The sequence below is a fragment of the Microtus oregoni genome, unplaced genomic scaffold (assembly GCF_018167655.1).
Source record: "Microtus oregoni isolate MIOR12 unplaced genomic scaffold, Mior012 000094F_ref0000399, whole genome shotgun sequence".
NCBI classification, from domain to species: domain Eukaryota; kingdom Metazoa; phylum Chordata; class Mammalia; order Rodentia; family Cricetidae; genus Microtus; species Microtus oregoni.
This window is the reverse complement of record NW_024544707.1, coordinates 590,948-611,882: the sequence shown is the minus strand read 5'-3', so window position 1 is coordinate 611,882 and position 20,935 is coordinate 590,948. Positions and strand designations below refer to the sequence as shown.

The 20,935-nt window shown below is 46.1% G+C and overlaps 1 protein-coding gene across 2 annotated transcripts in view; it reads right to left on the bottom strand.

Annotated features, from left to right (window-relative positions):
* Window positions 1-14,361: 14,361 nt before the first annotated feature.
* The window catches only part of LOC121442700 (SLIT-ROBO Rho GTPase-activating protein 3-like), a 232,791-nt gene continuing 226,217 nt past the window's right edge, over window positions 14,362-20,935 (bottom strand). For both annotated transcript variants that reach the window (XM_041644313.1, XM_041644314.1), the window contains exon 22: window positions 14,362-19,556. In XM_041644313.1, the coding sequence (XP_041500247.1) occupies window positions 19,143-19,556 (414 nt within the window). In that variant the 3' untranslated portion in view covers window positions 14,362-19,142. The remainder of the gene's footprint in view (window positions 19,557-20,935) is intronic.

Below are 20,935 nucleotides of genomic sequence, written 5' to 3'. Positions count from 1 at the left end.
CCTGACGAGGGACTTGATTGGGGGAGGGGGAGGGAAATGGGAGGCGGTGGCGGGGAAGAGACAGAAATCTTTAATAAAAAAATAAATTTAAAAAAAACAAGAAAAGGAATAAACAAAAGATTCCCGAAGGTGACTGAGTATTAGGAAAAAAACAGTCAGGAATCAAATGAAGTCTAAACCTTGATAGATATTTCAAGGTCTAGCCTCTTCTCTTCCCCTTCAGGTCGTACTCTCTGGTTACTATAGAGATCTGTCCTGTTCCTTGAAAACATCTAAAGTCACACTTCTGTCTCAACCCCGCTTTCTGTGAGCGATAGTGGTGGCATCCCCCTGAGCCACACAGAGCCTACAATGATCTAAATAGGAACTCTTGCTTTAAGTGGGGGAAAGACATCAAACGCAGTCTTAGCTCCAGTAAGCACGTGCCACTTACCTACTCCCCACCCCCACATACCTCTAAAATTTTAAAGTTACTTCTATTCTTCAGAGATAACTATTGGTAATATTGGCACTTAGTTCCCAGATGTTTCCCATGCAAACTGACAGAGTTTCTCCTTGACCAAACTTCTGTCAGGCTCTCGAAATATCTTCTAGCCAATCTTCCTGGATTCAGGGCTAAAGTTTTTCTTTTACTAGCCATGGTGTTTCTTTCACTGGCTCTGGTTTCAGGGCCAGGGTGGGTTTCTTTGACTGGCCCTTTTACCCTATACATCTCCCAGATGATGTCTTCCGGCCCTGACCAGTCTCCAGCAAGAATCATTTTGGCTGGTTTAACCAGAATCCCATCATCTAGATGTAATGCTGACCACTCAACTCAGCCTTCATCCTCTGCCTTCTTCTGTGGGCCTCCCTTCACTAGGTCTCAGGGGCCACAGGTTAGTCCAGGTGCCACCTAAGACAGAACCCTGCAGCTTGCCATGTCACTGACACGCGTGTGCCCCATGCATCCATACAGGCAGCATATTTGTTCTGAGAGCTTACAATGGGCCAGGCACGTGAACTCTCCCGGGAAACAGGCAGAGATGTGGCTGTCACAGACTCTTTACAAATGTGAAGACTGAGACCCAACAGGTTAGGACTTCAATTCTTTTGAATTGTATTCATAAAGGGAGCTCTGTACTCTGAACCAATTAATTTTTTGTAGCCTACACTCACATATGAATTGGACAATAATGACATAAACAACATTTAGACAATAGACTTTAATATCCATCGCAGTAATAGCTAACACATATTAGACCACCTGCGTTCAAAGCACATGCAAGTGTTTTTACATCTAAGCACTATTTGGCTTATTTGTTTATCATTCAGATGAAAGAGAATAGGTCATTGGTTCAGGGTATTTTGCCAATAAGTAGAAACAGGGTTTGAACTCACACTGTCTGGCTTTTGAGAACATACTACCTACCACAGAATATTCTCGTAAGAATCCAGCCAAGGCAATTCTTCTCACAGATATAGGAACAGAGTGTCAGAACAGCAAAATGATTCATCAGGATCACATAATTTTGCCAATGGCAATGCTCGGGGTTGAACCAGATTTTTAACTTCAACCCAAAGAGATCACCAGAGACACTTTATTGAGCAGACAAGAGCACACAGAGCAGAGCCAAGTCTGAGAATCCCAGGACACTGGACTGAGCAAACCAAAAACCAGGCTAAATGGAGGATTAGGGGCCTGGTGGATTTGTACCAACCAATCAGAGAAGAGTGTGCAAATGAACTAGGTTAACTTGGATGTTGCTGGATAGTTGTGGATGCATCAGGAGCAGGTATCTGTGCAAAGATAGGGCAACACAATAAGGCCAGTGTACAGCAGTTATTCCTTTAGAGTCCTCTTTGGATAGTGGGTAAGTAAGTTGACAAATGGCTGGGGGGGGGGAGTTAAGAATAGGGAAGAAAGGAAGAAGGAATGGAAGGAGGGAGGGAAGGAGAAAGGAAGGAAAGAAGGGAGGGAGAGACTAGGCAGGGATACGGAGGCACTCCCCTCTCTGGGCAGAGCCTCAAGGCTACACCCCATGCAATTCATCTCTGAAACCACTTGGTGAGACTGCATGAATGAACAAATTACCAGAGAGCTCACATTCCCAGGCTGTCTTTTCCTCCTGAGCCCAATGTCTCTCTCCTGTTCTCTTTGGCAGCAACCAGGGAGTTAAGCACTACTCCAGGTCACCTATGGACCGTGGAGGAAAGTTCCAGGGGATAAGCAGATCCCAGGAGGCCACCATGGGCTCAGAACAATACATTGACACCTTCCCTTAAGCCTCAAGAACCATTCTCCTGTAACAAGCTGCCATCTGTCTCTGTGACATGTGTCCTTATTTTTTTTTTAGATCAATAAAGAGTGTGTGCTTCTTTATTCAGGAACAAAAACAAAATGTTCTGTATTTTAAAAGGATACCAAAGTCAGTAGGATCTCCCACAACACTTAGAACCAAGCAAAGAGCCACGAGAGGGTAGCTCCATAAAAGACAGTTGACCAGTCAACTTGAATTTCAAATACAGAGAATTTTGAAGTGTAGTATGCCACAAATATTGCACATAACATACTTATAGTTTTAATAATTATTCCCTGTTTATCTGAAGTTAATTTTTAACCTGGTCACATTGTGATTTTATTTGTCAAATCCAACTACTCTAATCAGAGGGATGTGCTCCCAGCCACGTGGGGCCTGTCTTGGACTCACCCTTGATGTTTCATGGTCCTGAGCACCTGCCAAAAGTATCTTTGCATCTTTCTTCCTCTCTACCCTTCATCCCCTCTTCTTTGAGGCACTGCTTCACTCTCTTAAAGCGCTTGGGGTTTTGTCCCTCCTTCCTTCCCATCTTCCTTCTCTCTCCCTTCCTTTCTTCCATTCTTGTTTTTATTGTTCTTTGTCTGTTTGTTTGCAGTACTAGGTATCAAACCCAGGGTGTTGAGTGAACTAGGCAAGCAATCTACCACAATGCTATATCCTCAGTTTCCGCCCCCATACACCTTTAAAGTTTAGTTATTTGTTTGAGTGTTCTGCCAACCTGTCTGCCTGTGCACTACATGCATGCCTGGTGTTTGCAGAGGTCAAAAAAGAGAGCTGAATCCTCGGATCTAGAATTGTAGATGACTGTGAACTACAATATAGATGTCAGAATTCGAACCTAGGTCCTCTAGAAGAGCAAGAAATGCGCTTAACCACTGAGCCATCTTTTCAAGCCTTAACCTTTAGGTTTTTAAGACAAGGTTTGGCTATGAAACCCAGGGTATCTGCTTTTACTACAGAAACTGTAGGACACTATAAGACCCAGCCCTTTCATTCAATTTAGTAGATGTTTCCAGACCCCTGACACCTTTGCCAGGGCCTGAACTACAGAAGTAAACAAATAAGAAGTGGTCCCTAATCTTTAGGAGCTGACATGCCGAGGTGTTGGAGGGGTGTGGGTCAGGGATGGAGACAATATAGACAAGGAAGTACAAAAGAAAGTGAATGAATACGAATTCCCTTACATGGAAAATGGGTGTTAATATATTAAAAGTTGATGGTTTAATGGAAGACACCATGAATTGGGCAACCTGGGAAGTCCCCTACAGGAGGTAACATGTGCATGGTGACCCATTTTGGAAAAGATACCGGCAGTCATGTTAGAACCTAGGGCGAGGAGTTGGCAAAGTGTCTGGATTTCAGTGCGTGTTAACTTGAGCAAGTAGTTGTGCCTCTCTATGCCTCAATCTTCTCGTCTGTAAAATGAACTTATCATTTGTTTGGAAGGAACTTTTAAGATACTTGCTAATGCCTTGCAATGATATTTGGAATTCAAATACAAATTAAACATAGAAAAAACACACATGATTTTAAAATCTGACTGATAGATATAACAAATTTACTATATTACTCCCTGCTTTATTCTAAAATTTTGAAAATTTCCATCAAAATTTGGAAGTTTACTGTCTGCCATCTTACCAGTGGCCACATGGAGGCAACAGAGTACCATACAAAAGTGCCATACAAACGCCATGCTCAAACTGAGGGTGAAACAGATGGTCAGTCACCCCGTTAATCCATAACTTATTTATATCTTTTCATTTAATTGACTTTAATGAGTTCTGAGCATGTTTGTGTCCTTTTCTGAACCTAAAGAAGAAAAAAAATCAGGGCATGGTGACAACCACCTTTAATCCCAGCCCTCAGGAAAAAGAGGCGGAGGCAGTTCAAGGCCAGCCACAGCTACGTGGTGAGACCCTGTCAAGAGAGAATGAAAGAAAGTGAGGAGGAAGAAAGGAGGGAAAAAAGTATCCCCCTGCCTCACCCCTGCCTTTCTGAGGTCACACGTGTAGTTTCTGAAAGACACTAGGTGGGCTGTTCCTAGGAGGCTCTGCCTGGTACTGGTGTCTGTTTGGAATAGAGATGTGGCCAGGCATTTTGGAAAGAAACAAATTATTCTGAGAAGCAGAGACAGTCACTTGTCCTGAGTGGACCTCCTGGTCAGGTTTACTGCTTACCAAGCAAGGTCTGAGGAAAGTGACCCTACCTCTCCGAACCTGGGGCTAAAAAGAGTTGACTTTATAGCTTTTCTGTTAAAGGAGCACAAGACTGTCCATGAGACTCATTTAGAACAGTGCCTGGGGAATCTGGAGAGATGGCTCAGTGATCTTGCGGAGGACCTGGGTTCAACCCACAGCCCCCACGTGCTGCCTTAGAACTGTTAGTAACTCTAGTCCCAGGGGATTGGATACCCTCCTCTGGCCTCTGAGGGTACAAGGCATTAATAAAATGCACTTATGAATATGATTAATAAAAACTCAGAGAGAGAAATTGGGTTCAGCCTGAAGACCAGAAAAGCAAAGCAGCCAGCCACTGGCTCTTACCTCTAACTCAGTCTCAAATGGGGATCCTGCCTCGAGGAATCTCAGAATGAGACTGAGCCTGAGAGTTGTCTCCTCCTGTTTTTATAATCCTCTCTAGTGCTGGGATTAAAGGTGTGCACCACTACCGCCTGGTTTCTATAGCAAACTAGTGTGGCTACTGGGATTAAAGGTGTGTGTCATTGCTGCCTGGTCTGTAAGGCTGGCCAGTGAGGCTGTTTCACTTTTCTCACCTTCAGGCAAGCTTTATTTATTAAAATACAAATAAAATACCACTACACATTTATATTCCTAGCTATCCTTGATATGGTTAAGAAAAAAAAAAAGCTTGAACCTCTAGCTCAAGAATGGGCATGAAATCTGACCATCAACAGTCAGATCATCATTTATGTAGTGATTTGTCCACAGAAGCGTGTGACTCAGGAAAGGCCAATCAGAGACAGTCCTGGGATTTATACCCAGGAGTTGGAGAAGAGATAAACGCTTTCCTGCTAAAGTGGCTAAGTGCTAAGGTGTGAGGCTGTGGTTCCTTAGGACCATCTTTATCACCACTAGGGAAGGAGCAGGATGGGCAAATGGACCATGTGAGGGAGGGAGAACTGAGAGGAAGAGATCCGGAACTTGGCGTCTTGGATCTCACCTTCTCATCCTCCACTCAGTTCTATCCCTGAGCACCGGGGATGGGGGTGGGGGCACTAAGTGTAGCTTTTCACGTTAGCCAGGCCGTGCTGGGTTTCTGTCCCTTTGAAATGAGTCTTACTTAGTGCATTTCCCCACAGCTTTAAGACAGCGAGGACCAAGCTATTGTCAAGGGATGAAAGACCTGTGCATGTCAGTCCAGATAGAATTTACAATGAAGGAAGGAAATCTTGCTTCAAACATGACAGGAGTCTGAAGTGGCCTCGGAAGAGGGTCTGCAGCTTTGCCTCATGTAGGTGAAGGGTTCTAGCAGGCCAGAGCACGGCAATCCTGGTGCCAATAGGTTTTGCCTTTCACCCTTCTCCCTCTTGCTAAAACCCATTAGATTACATCCCTAAAACTGGTCACCAAGGTCTATCCCTTATTTGGCTCCTTCCTCCTCCTGAGGCTGACCACCAGGGTACAGCTATCAAAGTATTGAAGTCCAGCAATCAGAAGCCTCCTTTTAGCTCACCGAATTAAAGCGCCCAATCAAAACAAACCAACTCAGGAAGTCCTGTTGTGGGATACCTGATTGCTCTGTGAAACTTTTGAGACCAGGTTAATAAAATTAACTTTGGATCAGGAGGCGGAGCCAGTGACTAGTTGGCAAGAATTGGCCATAGAGAGTATGGAGGACCCAGGAAGATAGATGGAGAGAGGCAAGGAAGGAATAGGAATTAGAGATTCTGGGGCCTCTGGAGTATGGGACCAGTGGAGAGATGCTCTCCTCCTGGATCTCCAGCCAAAAAGGAAACTCAGCTGGTTGCTTTTCTGCTCTAGCAAGTTTTCACCCTAATGTCTGTCTCCTGAGTGATTATTGGTAAATAGAACAACTTAGATAAAAACAACATAGTCCTTTGTCCTTTCATTTTCTCCTTTGGTGCTTTTCCTTTCTCTCTTATCCTCTGTCTCCTGTCTTTGTCTCTTGTTTGCTGTCCTTTGTCCTTGAGGGGCAAACAAATCACTTTGTGCTGAAAATTTGGTCTTGATGTGTCTGGTGCCATCTCCAGTCCTTTCAGTGAGCCACTGACCTCCACGGTGAAGAGTGTGAGTCAGTTCCTCGGAGAGAGAGACACGTGTGTGTGTGTGTGTGTGTGTGTGTGTGTGTGTGGTGTGTGTGGGTGTGTGTACGTGTGTGTGTGTGTGTGTGGTGTGTGTGTGTGTGTGTGGTGTGTGTGGGTGTGGGTGTGTGGTATCTGTATGTGTTAAGTTTTTGTTGTTTATCAGTTGTCAGTTGGTTAGTTCTGTGAGACAGGTCTCTCTCAGCAACTTAGGCAGGACTAGAGAGAGCACTGGCCTTGAACTAGAGGGAATCCTCCTCCCCCCTTGGTCTCTCAAATGCTCAGATTTCAAGTGTGAGTTAGCATTCCTGGCTACTCCCTTTTTCATGTTTCAGGTAAGTAGAAGCTGTTCCTTTGTAATATGGGACACAAGACTATATCAAAGACTCATGCTACAGCCAGATCCAAATCCCCAGCAACATAGCAACATATCCTCCATTTCTAAAGACTAGCTGAGGTCAATTTTTTTTTTTTGAGGTAAGGTCTCTCTAGGTCAAGGCTGGCCTTGAATTTGAGATCTCCTGACACACCCAATCTTAACAATAATGTTTTTACTTTTAGTTTTTTTAAAAATTTTGTATGTGTATTTTGCCCGCATGTATACTATACATATACTATATATGTATACATATACTACCTGCATTTATGGTACCCATGGAAGTGAGAAGATGTTGGGTTCCCTGGAATTAAAGTTACATATGGTTGTAAACCACCATGTGGGTGTTGAGAACCAAACTCAGGTCTGCAAAAGTAATGAGTGCTCTAACCGCTGAGCCATCTCTCCAGCACCTACCAATAACATTTTAACAACAGTAAAGAGGATCTTTACTCTTACTATAACCCTACAAGGGCTTCTCAGTCTCAGAATAATTTCACAATTTTTACCCTGGCTTAAAAGCCAGTACTCTGAGTACTCTACACCCCCAGTCTATCTCACCTTTCTGCTTCTGCTCCAGCCTCTTTGACTTTCTCCATTCTTCCCACACAGTAGGCTCTTTCTTCCTACATAGTAGGCTCTTTCTTCCCACACAGTAGGCTCTTTCTTCCCACACAGTAGGCTCTTTCTTCCTACATAGTAGGCTCTTTCTTCCTACATAGTAGGCTCTTTCAACAATCACTGGCCTGTGCATTCCTTCAGTGGCCCCGCCCAGCTTAAAATTCCTCTTCTCAACATGGCAGCCTCAACCTCCCAGCTCAGAGCTGAAATCAATATCTGCCCATTCTCCCGTACCTTTGGAGTTTCTTGTTTTGCTGATGTCATCTTTTGACCCCCAGCATCTGACCCAGTGCGTAGGCATTTTGATCCACTTTGTTCATGGCTGTGTCCCCGACCCCCAGCAAACCTGGCACATGTGGTGATTAATACCGTCAGTATGACAAGATCTTCAATCACATAGATGAACCTCTGTACACCTGTGTACAGGTACACCTACGAGCGATTACTTAGTCTCCGTTAATTGAAGTGTATAGTCCATTAATTTGGGACAGCACCGCCTTATAGAGTTGGGTCATGGGACAATAATAAATTGAAAACTAGTTGAGCGCTACTACTCGTCACTGCCTGCTCCTTGACTGTGGATGCAATGTGACTTCAAACTCTTGGCACTGTGATTTCCCTGCCATGGTTGCCTATATCCGTCAACTGTGAGCCAAGAGAAAACCTTGGTAGGCTTTTGCTGGGTATTTTATCACAGCAACACACAACTGGCATACAATGGGCTCTCGGGAACTGTCCATGATACCTGTGCTTGGTAGTAATAACCACAGCTCCTTTCAGAAGTAGCATCTGGTCCCTCGCTGTGGACAGATCCTCATCTCATCCCTCAACACTTATTGAGCCTCTTCTATGTGCTGGGTACCAGATTTCTGTTGCAGGTTATTTGTTTACACCTCTTAAAAATGTGTCTATGTTTTGCCTTGTCTGCCTAAGGCACTTGATTGGTTTAATAAAGACCACTCTGGCCAATAGCTAAGTAGGAGAGAATAGGTGGGAGCTCTTGGTAGAGATAGGAACTCAGGGTTAGAATCTGGTACAGCAAGAGATGCCAGCGAGACACTGAGGAAGTTGGGCATGCAGAACGGAGGAGAGGTAAAAGCCATGTGATAGACTATAGATCAACAGAAACAGATTAAGTTATAAGAGCGAAATTGGAAACAAACCTAAGCTAAAGGCCAAGTTTTCATAATTAATAATGAGTCTGTGTCACTATTTGGGAGTGTGGAAGAAACAGACAAATCCCTGAACTTTCTAGAACTTACTTTCTAAGTTGAAGGAAGAAACAATACAAACAAAATAATTCTGATGGTAACCGTGAGAGAGAGAATAGAGCCTGTCACCTGGTGAGAACTGGGGAAGGGGCCATGTTAGGCAAAGTGGTCAGCTGAGGCTATGTGACCAGAGACCGAAGGAAGAGAGGGAGACAGGGAGAGAGCCTGGGAGTGTCCCAGGCCGAGGAGGAGCCAGGACAGAGGCTGCAGAGCTCACAGGGACAAAGATTTATGCAGTCAAAAAAGTGGGGAGTGGCTGGGAGAGGCAGAGAGAGGATAGAGAGTCAGGCTGTTCTGATTAGGTTTTCTATTCCTGTGATAAATGCCATGACCAAAAGCAACTTGGAGAGGAAATAGTTTATTCATTGGGGAATATCATTTTAAGGTGCGTTACTTGTGTTTAATGCTATGGAATATTTGTTTAATGATGTAAAGATGTTTTTGTTTATGCTGCATTTGTTTAACTCTATAAAGTTGTGACTCTTTGCCTGTCTAAAACACCTAACGATCTAATAAAGAGCTGACGGGCCAATAGTGAGGCAGAAGAAAGGATAGGTGGGGCTGTCAGACAGAATATATAGAAGGAGAAATGAGGAAGAGAAGAGAGAACAAGGCAAGGAGGATGTCAGTGGCCACGCAGCCAACCACAGAGTAGGAGTGAAAGTAATATAGTGGTCAGAATAATTTAAGTTAAAAAAAAAGTTGGCAAGAAACAAGCCAAGCTAAGGCTGGGCATTTATAATTAAGAATAAGTCTCCATGTGAAACTTATTTGAGAGCTAGGTGAGCCCCCAAAAAGTCAAAAGAAAAAACAAAACAACATTTATTTCATCTTATACTCCATGGTCACACTTCATCGGTGAGAGAAGTCAGGGCTGGAACTCACAGCAGGAACCTAGAGGCAGAACCTGATGAAGAGGCCATGGAAACATGCTGCTGACTGACTTTCTCCCTGTGGCTTGCTCAGCCTGCTTTATTATAACACCCAGGACCATCAGCCCAGGAATAGCCCTGCCCATATTAATCATTGGTTAAGAAAATGCACCACAGGCTTGCTCATAGGCCATCTGCTGGGGGCATTTTCTCAATTGAGAAATGACTCTATGTTGTGTCAAGCTGATATAAAACTATCCAGCACATGTATCTTTGATCCGAGAAGCAAAACTGAGAGTCGTACCCTGGACTGGCTATGTTCTGATTGTATGACCCTGTTTGGTTCCCAGCTCTGAGGGAGAAGGGCAAAGACTGGGTTCCAGAGTGATGTTCTCTTAATCTGTCCCCAGCCCTGTGCTTCTTAGCAGTGGCCCTATTGCAGGCCTTCCGACTTCTCCAGACTGCTTATTCATTGACTGAGCCAGAGAAATAACGGTACCTGCCTTGCAGGATAGATGAGAGGACTTACACACAGTAAGGCTCAGAATCTCAGCTATAACCATCCCCTTCCCTTTCTCCTTTATCATTTTAATTAATTATTTATTTATAGGTGTGTGGCTTGGCAAGGCAAGGTATGTGCTTAGGACTCAAAGAACAATTCTGGGGAGTCATGAGTTTCTTTCCAGCCTTGTGGGTCCTGTGTATCAAACTCAAGAGTTGGATGCCAGTGACTTCACCTGCTGAGCCATTGCTCTGGGTCCTTTCTTCGACCTTCCAATTACCCAATTACAAGATAACAAAAACTACTCACATTACACCAAGAAAGGGGGAGGGGAGTCTCCCGGTGATTTCAAGGCGGTGGGGTGGAAACTCACAGGTTGTTCTGATGCCAGGTCCACATGACTTCGCTCTCGGAGGCTCTGGTCTCCTCCATGGACTTCCTACAGCTTCTTCACTACATCTCACCCCTCGTGACTTTAGTTTGCCATTGTCCTTGAGTGCCACCTCTCCACCTCTGACCTTGTCAGTGTGGCCTTTTCCCTTTTGCTCCTCCCACTAACCACCTAGCATTTTGTAACTTCTGCTTAAACTTCCTGGGGGGGGGGGAAGCCATCTATTGGCTCAACTCACTAAGGGCCAGGGTTACTATCCAAATGGACTACACTTTCCGTTAGGTCACTGGCCATCTCAGACTCAGTCCACTGGGGCAAGGAGATAAGGTTGATACCAAAAGTGTTCTCTGAAGTCACTGGGCATTAGGCTACTTCCTTTAAAAACCAATGGCGGGCAGAGTAGGGATGACTGACTGACATTCCTTCTGTGATTCTGCAGCCTCTAACCACACAGCAAGTGGGCACTCAGAACAGGAAGAAATAAAATTAGCCCCACCCGCCAGTCCCTTGTCTAAAGATAAGGGAACTGAGGTTAGCCTGGGAAAGAGACTTCCTCCAGTTAGTGGTCTGTGAATGGTGGAATTTGAAGAAAAGCTCTTTTTCCTTGGAGCAAGTTTGATGCTTCAAGCCACTGGAAGCCCAGCAGCTTGCTCTGTGCTCTGCAGAGCACAGAGATGAAGAAGGTGACAGTGTCACCAGGGCCTGTGGCAACAGAACTCGGGTAGTCAATATGTGTTACAGATTGTCCTTTCGAAACTGTGTGAGACACAGCTTCTTCTTAGCCACATGTTCAAGGTCATTTACTGATGTCAATCAAAGCTGAGATCTATATTCAGGTCTGGGTGACCCCAGAGTCTTTGCGTGAAAGCTTTACAAACCTGTGTGCAGGAACTATAGAATTCTGGAGTGGGTGTGCCCCTTCTGTGTGGAAGAATGGGGAGCAAGGCCTTGTGCTTGTGTCAGGATAGCCAGAGGCCTCTTTTCTTCCTGTCCCAGTTAGTTTCCGTTTGTTTGTTTTGGTCAACTTTTGTCAACATAAGCTGATGTTATCTAGGAAGAGGGAAATCAATTGAGGCGCCTGTAGGCAAGTCTATAAGGCATTTTCTTGACTGGTGATCATATAGCAGGGCCCAGGCCACTGTGGGAAATGCAGTACTGGGTTAAAGCAAAAAGGTAGTTGTGCTAAGATACTTCCTCCATCTGGACTTGAGGCTTGGGTCTGAATCCTGTCCTGCCTTCAGCTTTCCATCTCATACATTTAAGACCCCACCTGAATCAAATCCATACGCTCTGTGGAGAGCTAAAGTAGAAAAAGGAGAGAAAGAACAGAAAGTGTTGTTATAATAGTAAAGACCAACATGGTACAAATGTAGAGAATCGATTAGAATTGTTCCCAATATGAGCATTTAAAGGAAATAATGAAGGATCAGTCTATTCCCCCAGAAGAAGCTGGGGGCACACTTAATTGGTGGCTGTCAGAGTAACCCAGCCTCTTAACAATCAGGCACAGAATCCTGGGAACTGTGTCCTACGACAAGCCGGGCAGTAGACATGACACTGTGGAGTCCCAGCTGCAAGCGCTCATTTCCTAAGTTATAAAGGAAGGAAACATTTTTCTTCCGTGGGTTTTTGTATGAATGCAGCGAGGGAGGTCACGTGTGCTGGTTTGAAAGAAAATGGCTCCCAAAAGGAGTGGTACTAGGGCAAGGTGTGGCCTTATTGGAGGAAGTGTGTCACTGTGGAGGCAGGCTTTAAGGTCTTGTCTATGCTCAAGCCACACCCAGTGTCATAGTCTACATCCTGTTAGTCTTAACTAGATGTAGCCAACACCATGTCTGCCTGCATACCATCATGGTCCCTGCCATGGTGATAATGGACTGAACCTCTGCAACTGTAAGCAAACTGCCCCAATTAAATGTTTCCCTTATTAGAGTTGCTGTGATCATGGTGTCCCTTCCCAGCAACAGAAACCCTAACTAAGGCAGATGTGAAACACTCTGCACACAGCGCACACTCAATGGCTGTCATCATTGGTAGGTGGAAAACTAATGCATTTGAGTGAGCCTCTTTGGGATGTATCAGTTAGTGACTGCCGTGTAATTACCACCCTAAAATTGAGTGGGACTGAAACTCATTGCTGCTTATTACTCTCGGGCCTACAGAAGGCAGCTCTCAGCGTCTCTTGTGGGAGGCTATTCTATGCTGAAACAGTCTGGATAGAGATGACAGTACCCTTGTAACTAGGGGGCTGTCTACTCCTGTAGAGCTACTTTAGGTGTGGGCCTGTGGTTCAGTTCTAAGGATGGAGAATCAGGCCCAAGATGATTGTTCTCCTGAGGCTAAGGAGCTGTAGGTAGTGGAAGCTTTTAACATCATTGAGTAGTCACTTTATGAGACAGGCTGTGGTGGGCTAATGAGAGGAATAGCCCAAGACAGTGCCCCTCTCATCCCTGCCTTATGCTGAACTTGACGATAACTCCAATCTGGTTTCTAATGTGGTAGCCAATTTTCTCTTGCTTGAGGTTACCTGGGGAGATTGTCATTCATAACCCAAAACTTCTTAAACAGATCTGAGCAGAAAGTGTTTCAGCTACTTGTCAGGAAAGCAGGCAGTCAACTAAAATTTGCCCTTTGTGCAAATTTGGTGCCTTGGAGTTCTGCGAATTGATTGGGGTGATTGTTTTGTGCAATGAGGCTGTGAGCAGCTTGAGAGCTGGAGGATGGAAACCCAGTCTCATCCATCTGTGTCCCCAACAGCCCACTTGGGGTCAGGCACATAAAAAGATATTCACTGGATGAAAGGCTCTGATTTGGGGTTCCTGGGTGAGCGTGGTTGTTATGACAAGTAAATGGGTTGTGGAAGGCATATAGAAATGTACCATAGACAAAAAGTCTGGCTTAGCAAGAGGAGTGTGTGGGAAATGGGTGGCTATGGTAGGCTCTGGGAATGTGGCAAAGACCCATTCTCTTTTGCACAGAGACTGTTACATGAAGATCCATGGGGGTGGGGGTGGCTCAAGCCCTGAAGTCTTCCTTGACTACAGTAGGTGGCTACAAGACACTTTCTAAGGATCCTGGACCCAGTTTGGAGCCATGAATACATAGAGGCAGCACAAGGCACAGGAAAAACACACGGCTTGATAAACAGATGGTTCAAATCCTTGCTCCTGCACTTCCTACATGATGAGCCTTGGCTAGGCAAGTCAATTAGCCCCCAGGAGCCTCTGCTTCACCTCTTGCAGGACTGAGTCTGATAGCAACTCCCTGCAGTGGCTGTTTTGAAAACGAGATGAGAAATTTCCTGGAGGTGTAATCTAGTGCTTGGGGCAGAAATTACTGGTTAACGGTGAACATCCATATCTACACCTGTCTTAAAGGTCCCAGAGGCTGTATTATATTGAGACATTAATACTAAAATTTCACATATGCCTTGATACTAAACATCATCACTGCATAGCTCTGGCAATTTGTCCTTAAATTTTTAGGACATTTCTTGGAATACCAAACAGCTCCTGCTTCCCCCATCTTAGTTTTCCTATGCCTAGTCCTGTGTCCAGCCATGTTCTTAGCTCTCTACACTTGAAGCAGTCAGTAGTTCTTCTTGTAACATTGACTTTCAGCTAAAGTATATTTTCAGTGTGGCTGATGGAGGAAGCATGCAGACAGTGGACTGGAGGGTAGGGATGCCACTCTGGGCCCTCTCCCCCACCATGGTCAAGTTACCCTTGCAAACAACCACAGAATATGTTTGAGAAAAAGTTAAGCTGTTTTATTTCACAGGATAGCTCCACATCAAACCAGCAGGCACCATCAGAATACGCAACAGAGGATCCAATCAGACACTCTATAGGACGGGCATTTGGTCATAAGGTAGAGAAACGATATCCAGAAGAGGGCAACAGTTAGCATCACATGGGGACAGGCAACCAGCAATTTCCTAGGGTGGTTTCAGTTTGTTTTTCCTGTTACAATTTGAGGGGAGAAGGAAAGCAAAGAAAACAAAATAGACCAGCCACTCTGAAGCAATCAGAAGCAAACCTATTGTCAAACCATGTAAACAGTCACACTGCCTGGAACGAGGGCCTGGGCAGCAGAGCTAGCCTTGACCCACTTCCATCAAGGGAAGGAAAGTGCACTCTGGCAGTTCCACGTCAAGGAACAGCTTTGTGATTTGCCTGGGACAGTTCGCACAGAAAGGAGGTGTCAGCAAAGGGCAGCAACGGCCATTTGGCCAGTCCCAGATGATGGGACAGGAGAATGCTGGCAGATGAACCTCAGAGACGCCAGGAGGTCCTAGACTGACAGTGATGCCCCTTCTGGCAGTTCCCCTGGGCAGCTTGGAGTATGTAGAACTCTCCACTTGGAATTCAGCTCAGTGTAGAAGAGACCCCAGAGAACCAGGGAAGTTGACCTGCACTGCCATCATTTGCATAGCGGAAAATGGGCTAAGCAATGCCTCAGTTCACCCCCTCCTGCCTTTCCCTCCTTGTCACACCTTTCCCTCCCAGCCCAGCAGGACCCACCACCACAGCTAGAAGCACCACCCCCCTCCACCCCTTCCTGGGTTTCTCAAGAGAATGAGGCATTTGCTCTAGTGTGGAACCATCTGGAAGATGAGAAGTTAGAAATAGAGAGGCTAAGAGGGAGGGCCATTGTGTGAGTCCTCGGGGTTTTCCATCACTTGTTTAGAATGCATGTGCACTGGCCACTCAGTGATGACCAGGCGCCAGGTCACGTGATGTCCTCTGCATCCAGGCCTCCCGAATAAGAAAGGAATGCACCCAACAAGGCACTCCAGGAGACGCCAACGAAGGGAGCCCTGTGTACAGGTTTCTCTCCCACCAGCTCCCCTTGTGTACCACAAATGTTTTTAGTGTTTATAAGGCAGATCTCTGAACTGCTGGTTCCAGCCAGTAGCCAACAGATGGCTCCGTTTCCCTGTGTCTCTTCCCACTCCGATTCGATTTCTTCACTGGACATAAACCTTTACGTTCCTTAGGAATCCATTTCCCTCCTGACCCCTGGTTTGGTGACTTCAGAGAGAAGGCTCTGTAGTCTTTTAACGCCCAAGACCACAATTCCCTCCAGTGATGTGCTCTGTCCGGGGTTCAAAAGGCGCTTCGAGGTGAAAAGTTAGCACTGAAAACAAGGAAAGGCGACAGTTCACAGGATCCCACAGCTCAGAGCAGCTCGATGAGGAAAAGAGAAGGGAGGGCAGGGAGGGCGAGTGGGGTCGGAAGCTCAGCTTGTTCTCAAATTGATCGGAGCAAGGTCTTTAGCGGCAGCTGGGCCACACAGTGCCCAGGAAACTAGACCAGGAAGTAATTGTCTTTGGTCAGTTCTAATTAAATGAACATCTTGCTGGTTCATTCCTAAAACAGACTGAACACCGGTTATACATAAAGACAAAAGGCTTGACCTCGGATGAGTTGGAAGTTAAAGAGATCATTCTGTGAAGCCAAAATAAATCTTTTTAAAATGCCCGTTATCAACTAACTGATCGGTACAGCTTTCAATAATGGTGATGAACATTGGTAGACATCACTCCCCTTGTACGCTTGGCTATATTGAGGACTACTAACTATGTTACTACACCCCCCACCCCAATCACTGTACAATTAGGTTTCTGGTATTTGTTTTTACATTGATCTATCTACTAGGTGCAAAGATTTGGTGAGTGGCGTTGGCTATAATGTAATTGTAGCCTTCTTAAAAAAAATTACAGTTTCACATTTTAACAGTTACTTTCCAGCATTTAACAAATACAGCAATATATAGTGGACTAAAAACAGGCAGGAGTTGGAAGGGAGATGCTCACACTCGATAGACACGGATGGGACTGAGTTGGGGCCTGGGGGTGGCTGAGACATGCAGGGGACCAGACGAAGTGTGTGTGTGTGTGTGTGTGTGTGTGTGTGTGCGCGCGCGCGCGCACGTGTGTGTGTGTGTGTGTGTGTGTGTGTGTGTTGGGGTAGGGTTGGACAGTTTTTCCATTTGTTCTGCATCAAAGCTCAAATTGGGGGTTGGAGGAGATGGGGACTCGTCTGCCATCTGTGCATGCGCTTCCCTAAACGTGAATTCATCAGCCACTTGCCAATGGGGGGAAAATAGATGCTTAAGGGAAACAGCTGAGGCTCTGCTCTTGGGACATTTGGGGAGAGCAGTAAGGAAAAATGAAATAAATCAACCCAACCCAGAGAGAGACGGATCTGCAAAGCATAACTGGCATTAGGTGTGTCAGGTAACAGATTTGTAAACTCAATTTTGCTTCTATCCAGTATTCAAGCAGGGAATGTTGCTTTTTGTTGTTGTTGTTGTTGTTTGGCCTGGGAGGTAAATGAGCTTAAAAATCTGGGAATAGCCCTAGGATACAAAAGAGAACCGTCTTCTCTCCTGGGTGCATAGCAGAGATAGCAGACATTGGTAAATGAGGGCGCTGGAGCCTGATGCAGCCCACATCTTGCAAAGGTTCCAGTCCAGCACCACCCCCCAGGCCTTACTCGCTTCAACTGTGAAATGGAGATATTTTTTATGTGCTCAAAGACAGAGGGCCCATCATAGCAAGAGTTGATAGGGAAAGAAGTCTTGGTGGCTCCAGCATCTCCCTGACATTCTCATTTTCTGCCCGTTCTTGGTTCCATATTGTACTCGGTGATGATCCTACAGGTAAGGTAGAAAGTGATCCTCCTCACACCCGAGTACCAGTGACTCATTAGGCCCCTTCCTGAGGAAGGGGGCAAGTTGCCTTTTAATAGAGGACCCAAGAGATGATGGAAGCAAGCCCAATGGAAAGAAATGCCAGGGGTAGCATTTCAAAGTGTCTGTAGTTGACAGGAGTGCCATATCCAAGGGTCACACAGCTCCTATCTGGTGGAAGCTGTGGCCCAAATTTTGGGTTTTGTACTGTAAAACTCAAGAGGCAGGCAGAGAGCCAGCCAGGAGGGGTCTGTGTGCGTGCGCGTGCGTGCGTGTGGGTCTGGCATGAGGAGGGAGAGTAGAAATGGTCCCATCAGGACTAGATTTGCATGTGATGCATTATCCAGGAAACCTGGAACTATCTGGAAAGTGGAAATTTACAGCAAAAGTGCAGGTAAATGGAACCCAAAAGAGCCATGCAGAAGGCTTCTGTCCTACTGCAGAATCACGTACCTTCTTTCTACCACCAGGTTTTCTCTACATGAACTGCTTTAGAAGACGTTGAGGGAGAGGAGGAGAAGGGAGGGAGGGTGGAGAGCACTACTGTTTTCATAAACTCTTGGCCTATGGTGTTTCCTAGCACAGCCCTCGTAGGGCGGAGCCAAGGGCTGACTGGGTGCTGGAGGCTCTGGTGGGGAAGCACAGCGTGCTGTGGCCTAATTTCAAAAGAAATGGCGTGAGTCAACACCTCCTTGCCCATTCAGTCTCAAATCTGACATAGCATGATTAGCAGAAAGAGAAAAAGAAAAACATGAAATATTTTGAAGATGAGAGAAGTAAACTTCTATAGTCACCACTGATTTATCCCTACAGCATGGCTAGGGGTTGAAATACTCCATATCACTGTTTTGGTTTTTGTGGGGGGTTTTGTTGTCTTTTTCCCCTACCCACAGGTAATGCTGTGTTATGATGGGGCATAGCATCTCACCATCCCGACTCTGCATACAAACCCAAGGGTCTTCACACCAACCTCTCCTGTACCTTTTGGGGTACACAGTTGACCTTTGGCCTCTGGGTGGCAGGGCAGGGTCTCTGTGGGGGTGGATGAAGGGTTTTCTATGAAGGATTCCCCACCTTTAGGAGCAGCCTGCTTGGGGGTACTGCCTGCCCCATCCTTCCTTGAGGGGCAGACTGTTCTAGAAGGCCACGACTTCTGGAGACAGCTGGAGACTGTTTCTGGTTTTGTGTCTCTGCAGGTTAGTGGTATATTGCTTCGTTCGCAGTTCCTGTGGGGCCTCTAAGTTCTCCCAGAGAAGTCCCTGCAAATCCCACCGAATAACAGTGGGAGATGTTTGGTGGCATGGGTCTGAGGTAAATCTAAGTTTCATAAAAAGAAAAAAAAGGAGCGTCTATATACAGTTAGCATGTGTGTATGTCCAGCTCTCTAGTATATGTATATAGATGCATAAATATATATACACACACACCTACAGACACATACGTACACATATGCATATATATGCACGTATTTATATACACACACATATATACGTATGTAGAGAATATCGAGAGAGTAATTTTCCAGTGACAATATGAGAAGCTGGTAAGCATCTGCCTCAGTCTTAGGAAACACGGTCCCTGGGACTGATCTTGCTCCAGCATACCTTGGCATGTCTATTTGCCCACAAGAGGTCTGTGGCATTCACACGGCTGAGTAGGAGGTACAGCTAACGCCTGGCCCTCTGCTCTCCACAGACACACACCCTCCCAGGCTGACCTGCAGGATCTGCCCTCCATGGCCAGGAGATCCCTGGGAAGCAAGTGGAAGCCACCGAGGCCACCCTAGGCCACGGTGTGCTGCAGTGGGCCACGGCGGTGTCACCAGTCCTGCAGGTCACATAGTGCCAGATTTGTCCAAGGAACTATTGGGGAACATCTTCTCGGTGGGTGTCACAGCCGGGCTGCCAACGCCCGAGCTGCTGCTACTGGAGGAGCGGTGCTGGACCACGGGTCTGACTGGGCGCATCGGGGGTGGGCGCAGCTGGGCACCAGCCAAGCGAGCCGACAGGGCAGGCTTGAAGGTGGTCATCATCTCAGTGGAGGAGCTGCTGCTGCGGCGCATGGCGGCGTCGGGGTCTCGGATGACAATGGTGTGCAGGGGGCTGGCAGGCTCCGAGCTTATGGGGCCTGGTGGATTCTTCAGGGGCTCCAGGGTGTCCAGCACCACATCTGGCGCCTGCTTGACAGTGTTCTGTCTCTCGAGTTCCCGTAACTCGTGTAAAGCTGTGCTCATGGTCTTCTCGATGTCCTGGGGACAGAGAAGGCTCTGGTCAACACAGACCTTCCCCAGAATGTTTTCTCATTTCCCTGTGGGAGGCCAGACCCTGAGGGTATATTGTAACCAATACAGGGAATCAACATGGGCACCCCCTGTACCTGTCTTGCGAAAGAAGTTGCCTTCATAAAGGTTGGTCAGGCTATGGCAGGCAGACAGACATTTGTTCAAAACCTGACTCTTGCTATGGAATGCCAGGTACCTCTCTGAGCCTGAGAATTCTCACTGGTAAATTGCTGACAATTCTAACACTTACCTTGGAGGGTTGACGAATGTATAAAGCGATCATATCCATGCAAAGAGATTGGCATGGCACCTGGCACTCAAAAACAGTAGTAATGATCCCCATAGCAATGATACTTCATGCTGAGCACTGATCCAAAGTTTTTAATAATGTATTGATAAGGTAGGGACAACTGTTATATGCGATATGAGTACATATCACACATATAGAAATTGAAGCTCAGACCAGACAGGGTCACCCAGCTAAATAATCAACCCAGTCCAAGTCAGGAGTCTGGCTCCAAAATCTCTGCCTTTGCCATTTTTTTTTCTTAAAAGGCCTTCATTTTAGGGGTAGAGAGATGGGTTGGTGGTTAAGCGCACTGGCTGCTTTTCCAAAGGACCCAGGTTCGATTCCCAGCACCCACACAGTGGCTTTGTAACAGGTTGTACCTCCAGTACCTCCCAGGGATCTGTCACCCTTGTCTGCCTCCATAGGCACTGCACAGATGTGGTACACATATGCACGCAGGCAAAACATCCATACATGAAATCAAATGAAAAAAAAAATGAAAGTCCTTCATTTTAATAATACAGATATTGCAAGACTTCACACTCTACCATATAGAACTGGGTAGCTGTGGTCAGTTCTTAAAATGAAAAGAAAGAAATCCTTACCCACAGGGAAATGCATGAGGAGTGCACCCTAGAATGACAGGAAGACCACTTTGCTCTCAGCATTGTGACCTATGAGGCTCATTTCTTGTTTTAAATGTGGGGAAAGTTTAAATGGCACATAAGGGCATCATTGTATCTGCAGGCTCATCAGGAAGAGAAGACTTCAGGTAACAGATGGGAGGCACTCCAGGCCAGCCTGCATCCTTCTAAACCAATCCAGGGCAGGGCTGGGGCTGGAAGAAAGCACTGACCTACAAGCTGGGAGAGCAGCAGCCACTCTGAACTGCACTGCATCCATCTGTGGAAAGCCCACATTTGCTGGGAAGATACGGTGAGAGGATGAACACGACTCTCTGCAAATGGCCAGATGGTGGCCACCCAACTCCTCAGAACGCAAGAGCCCTTCTTCATAGGGCTTTTTAAAAAGCTGTCTCCACACCCAGTGGATGCGA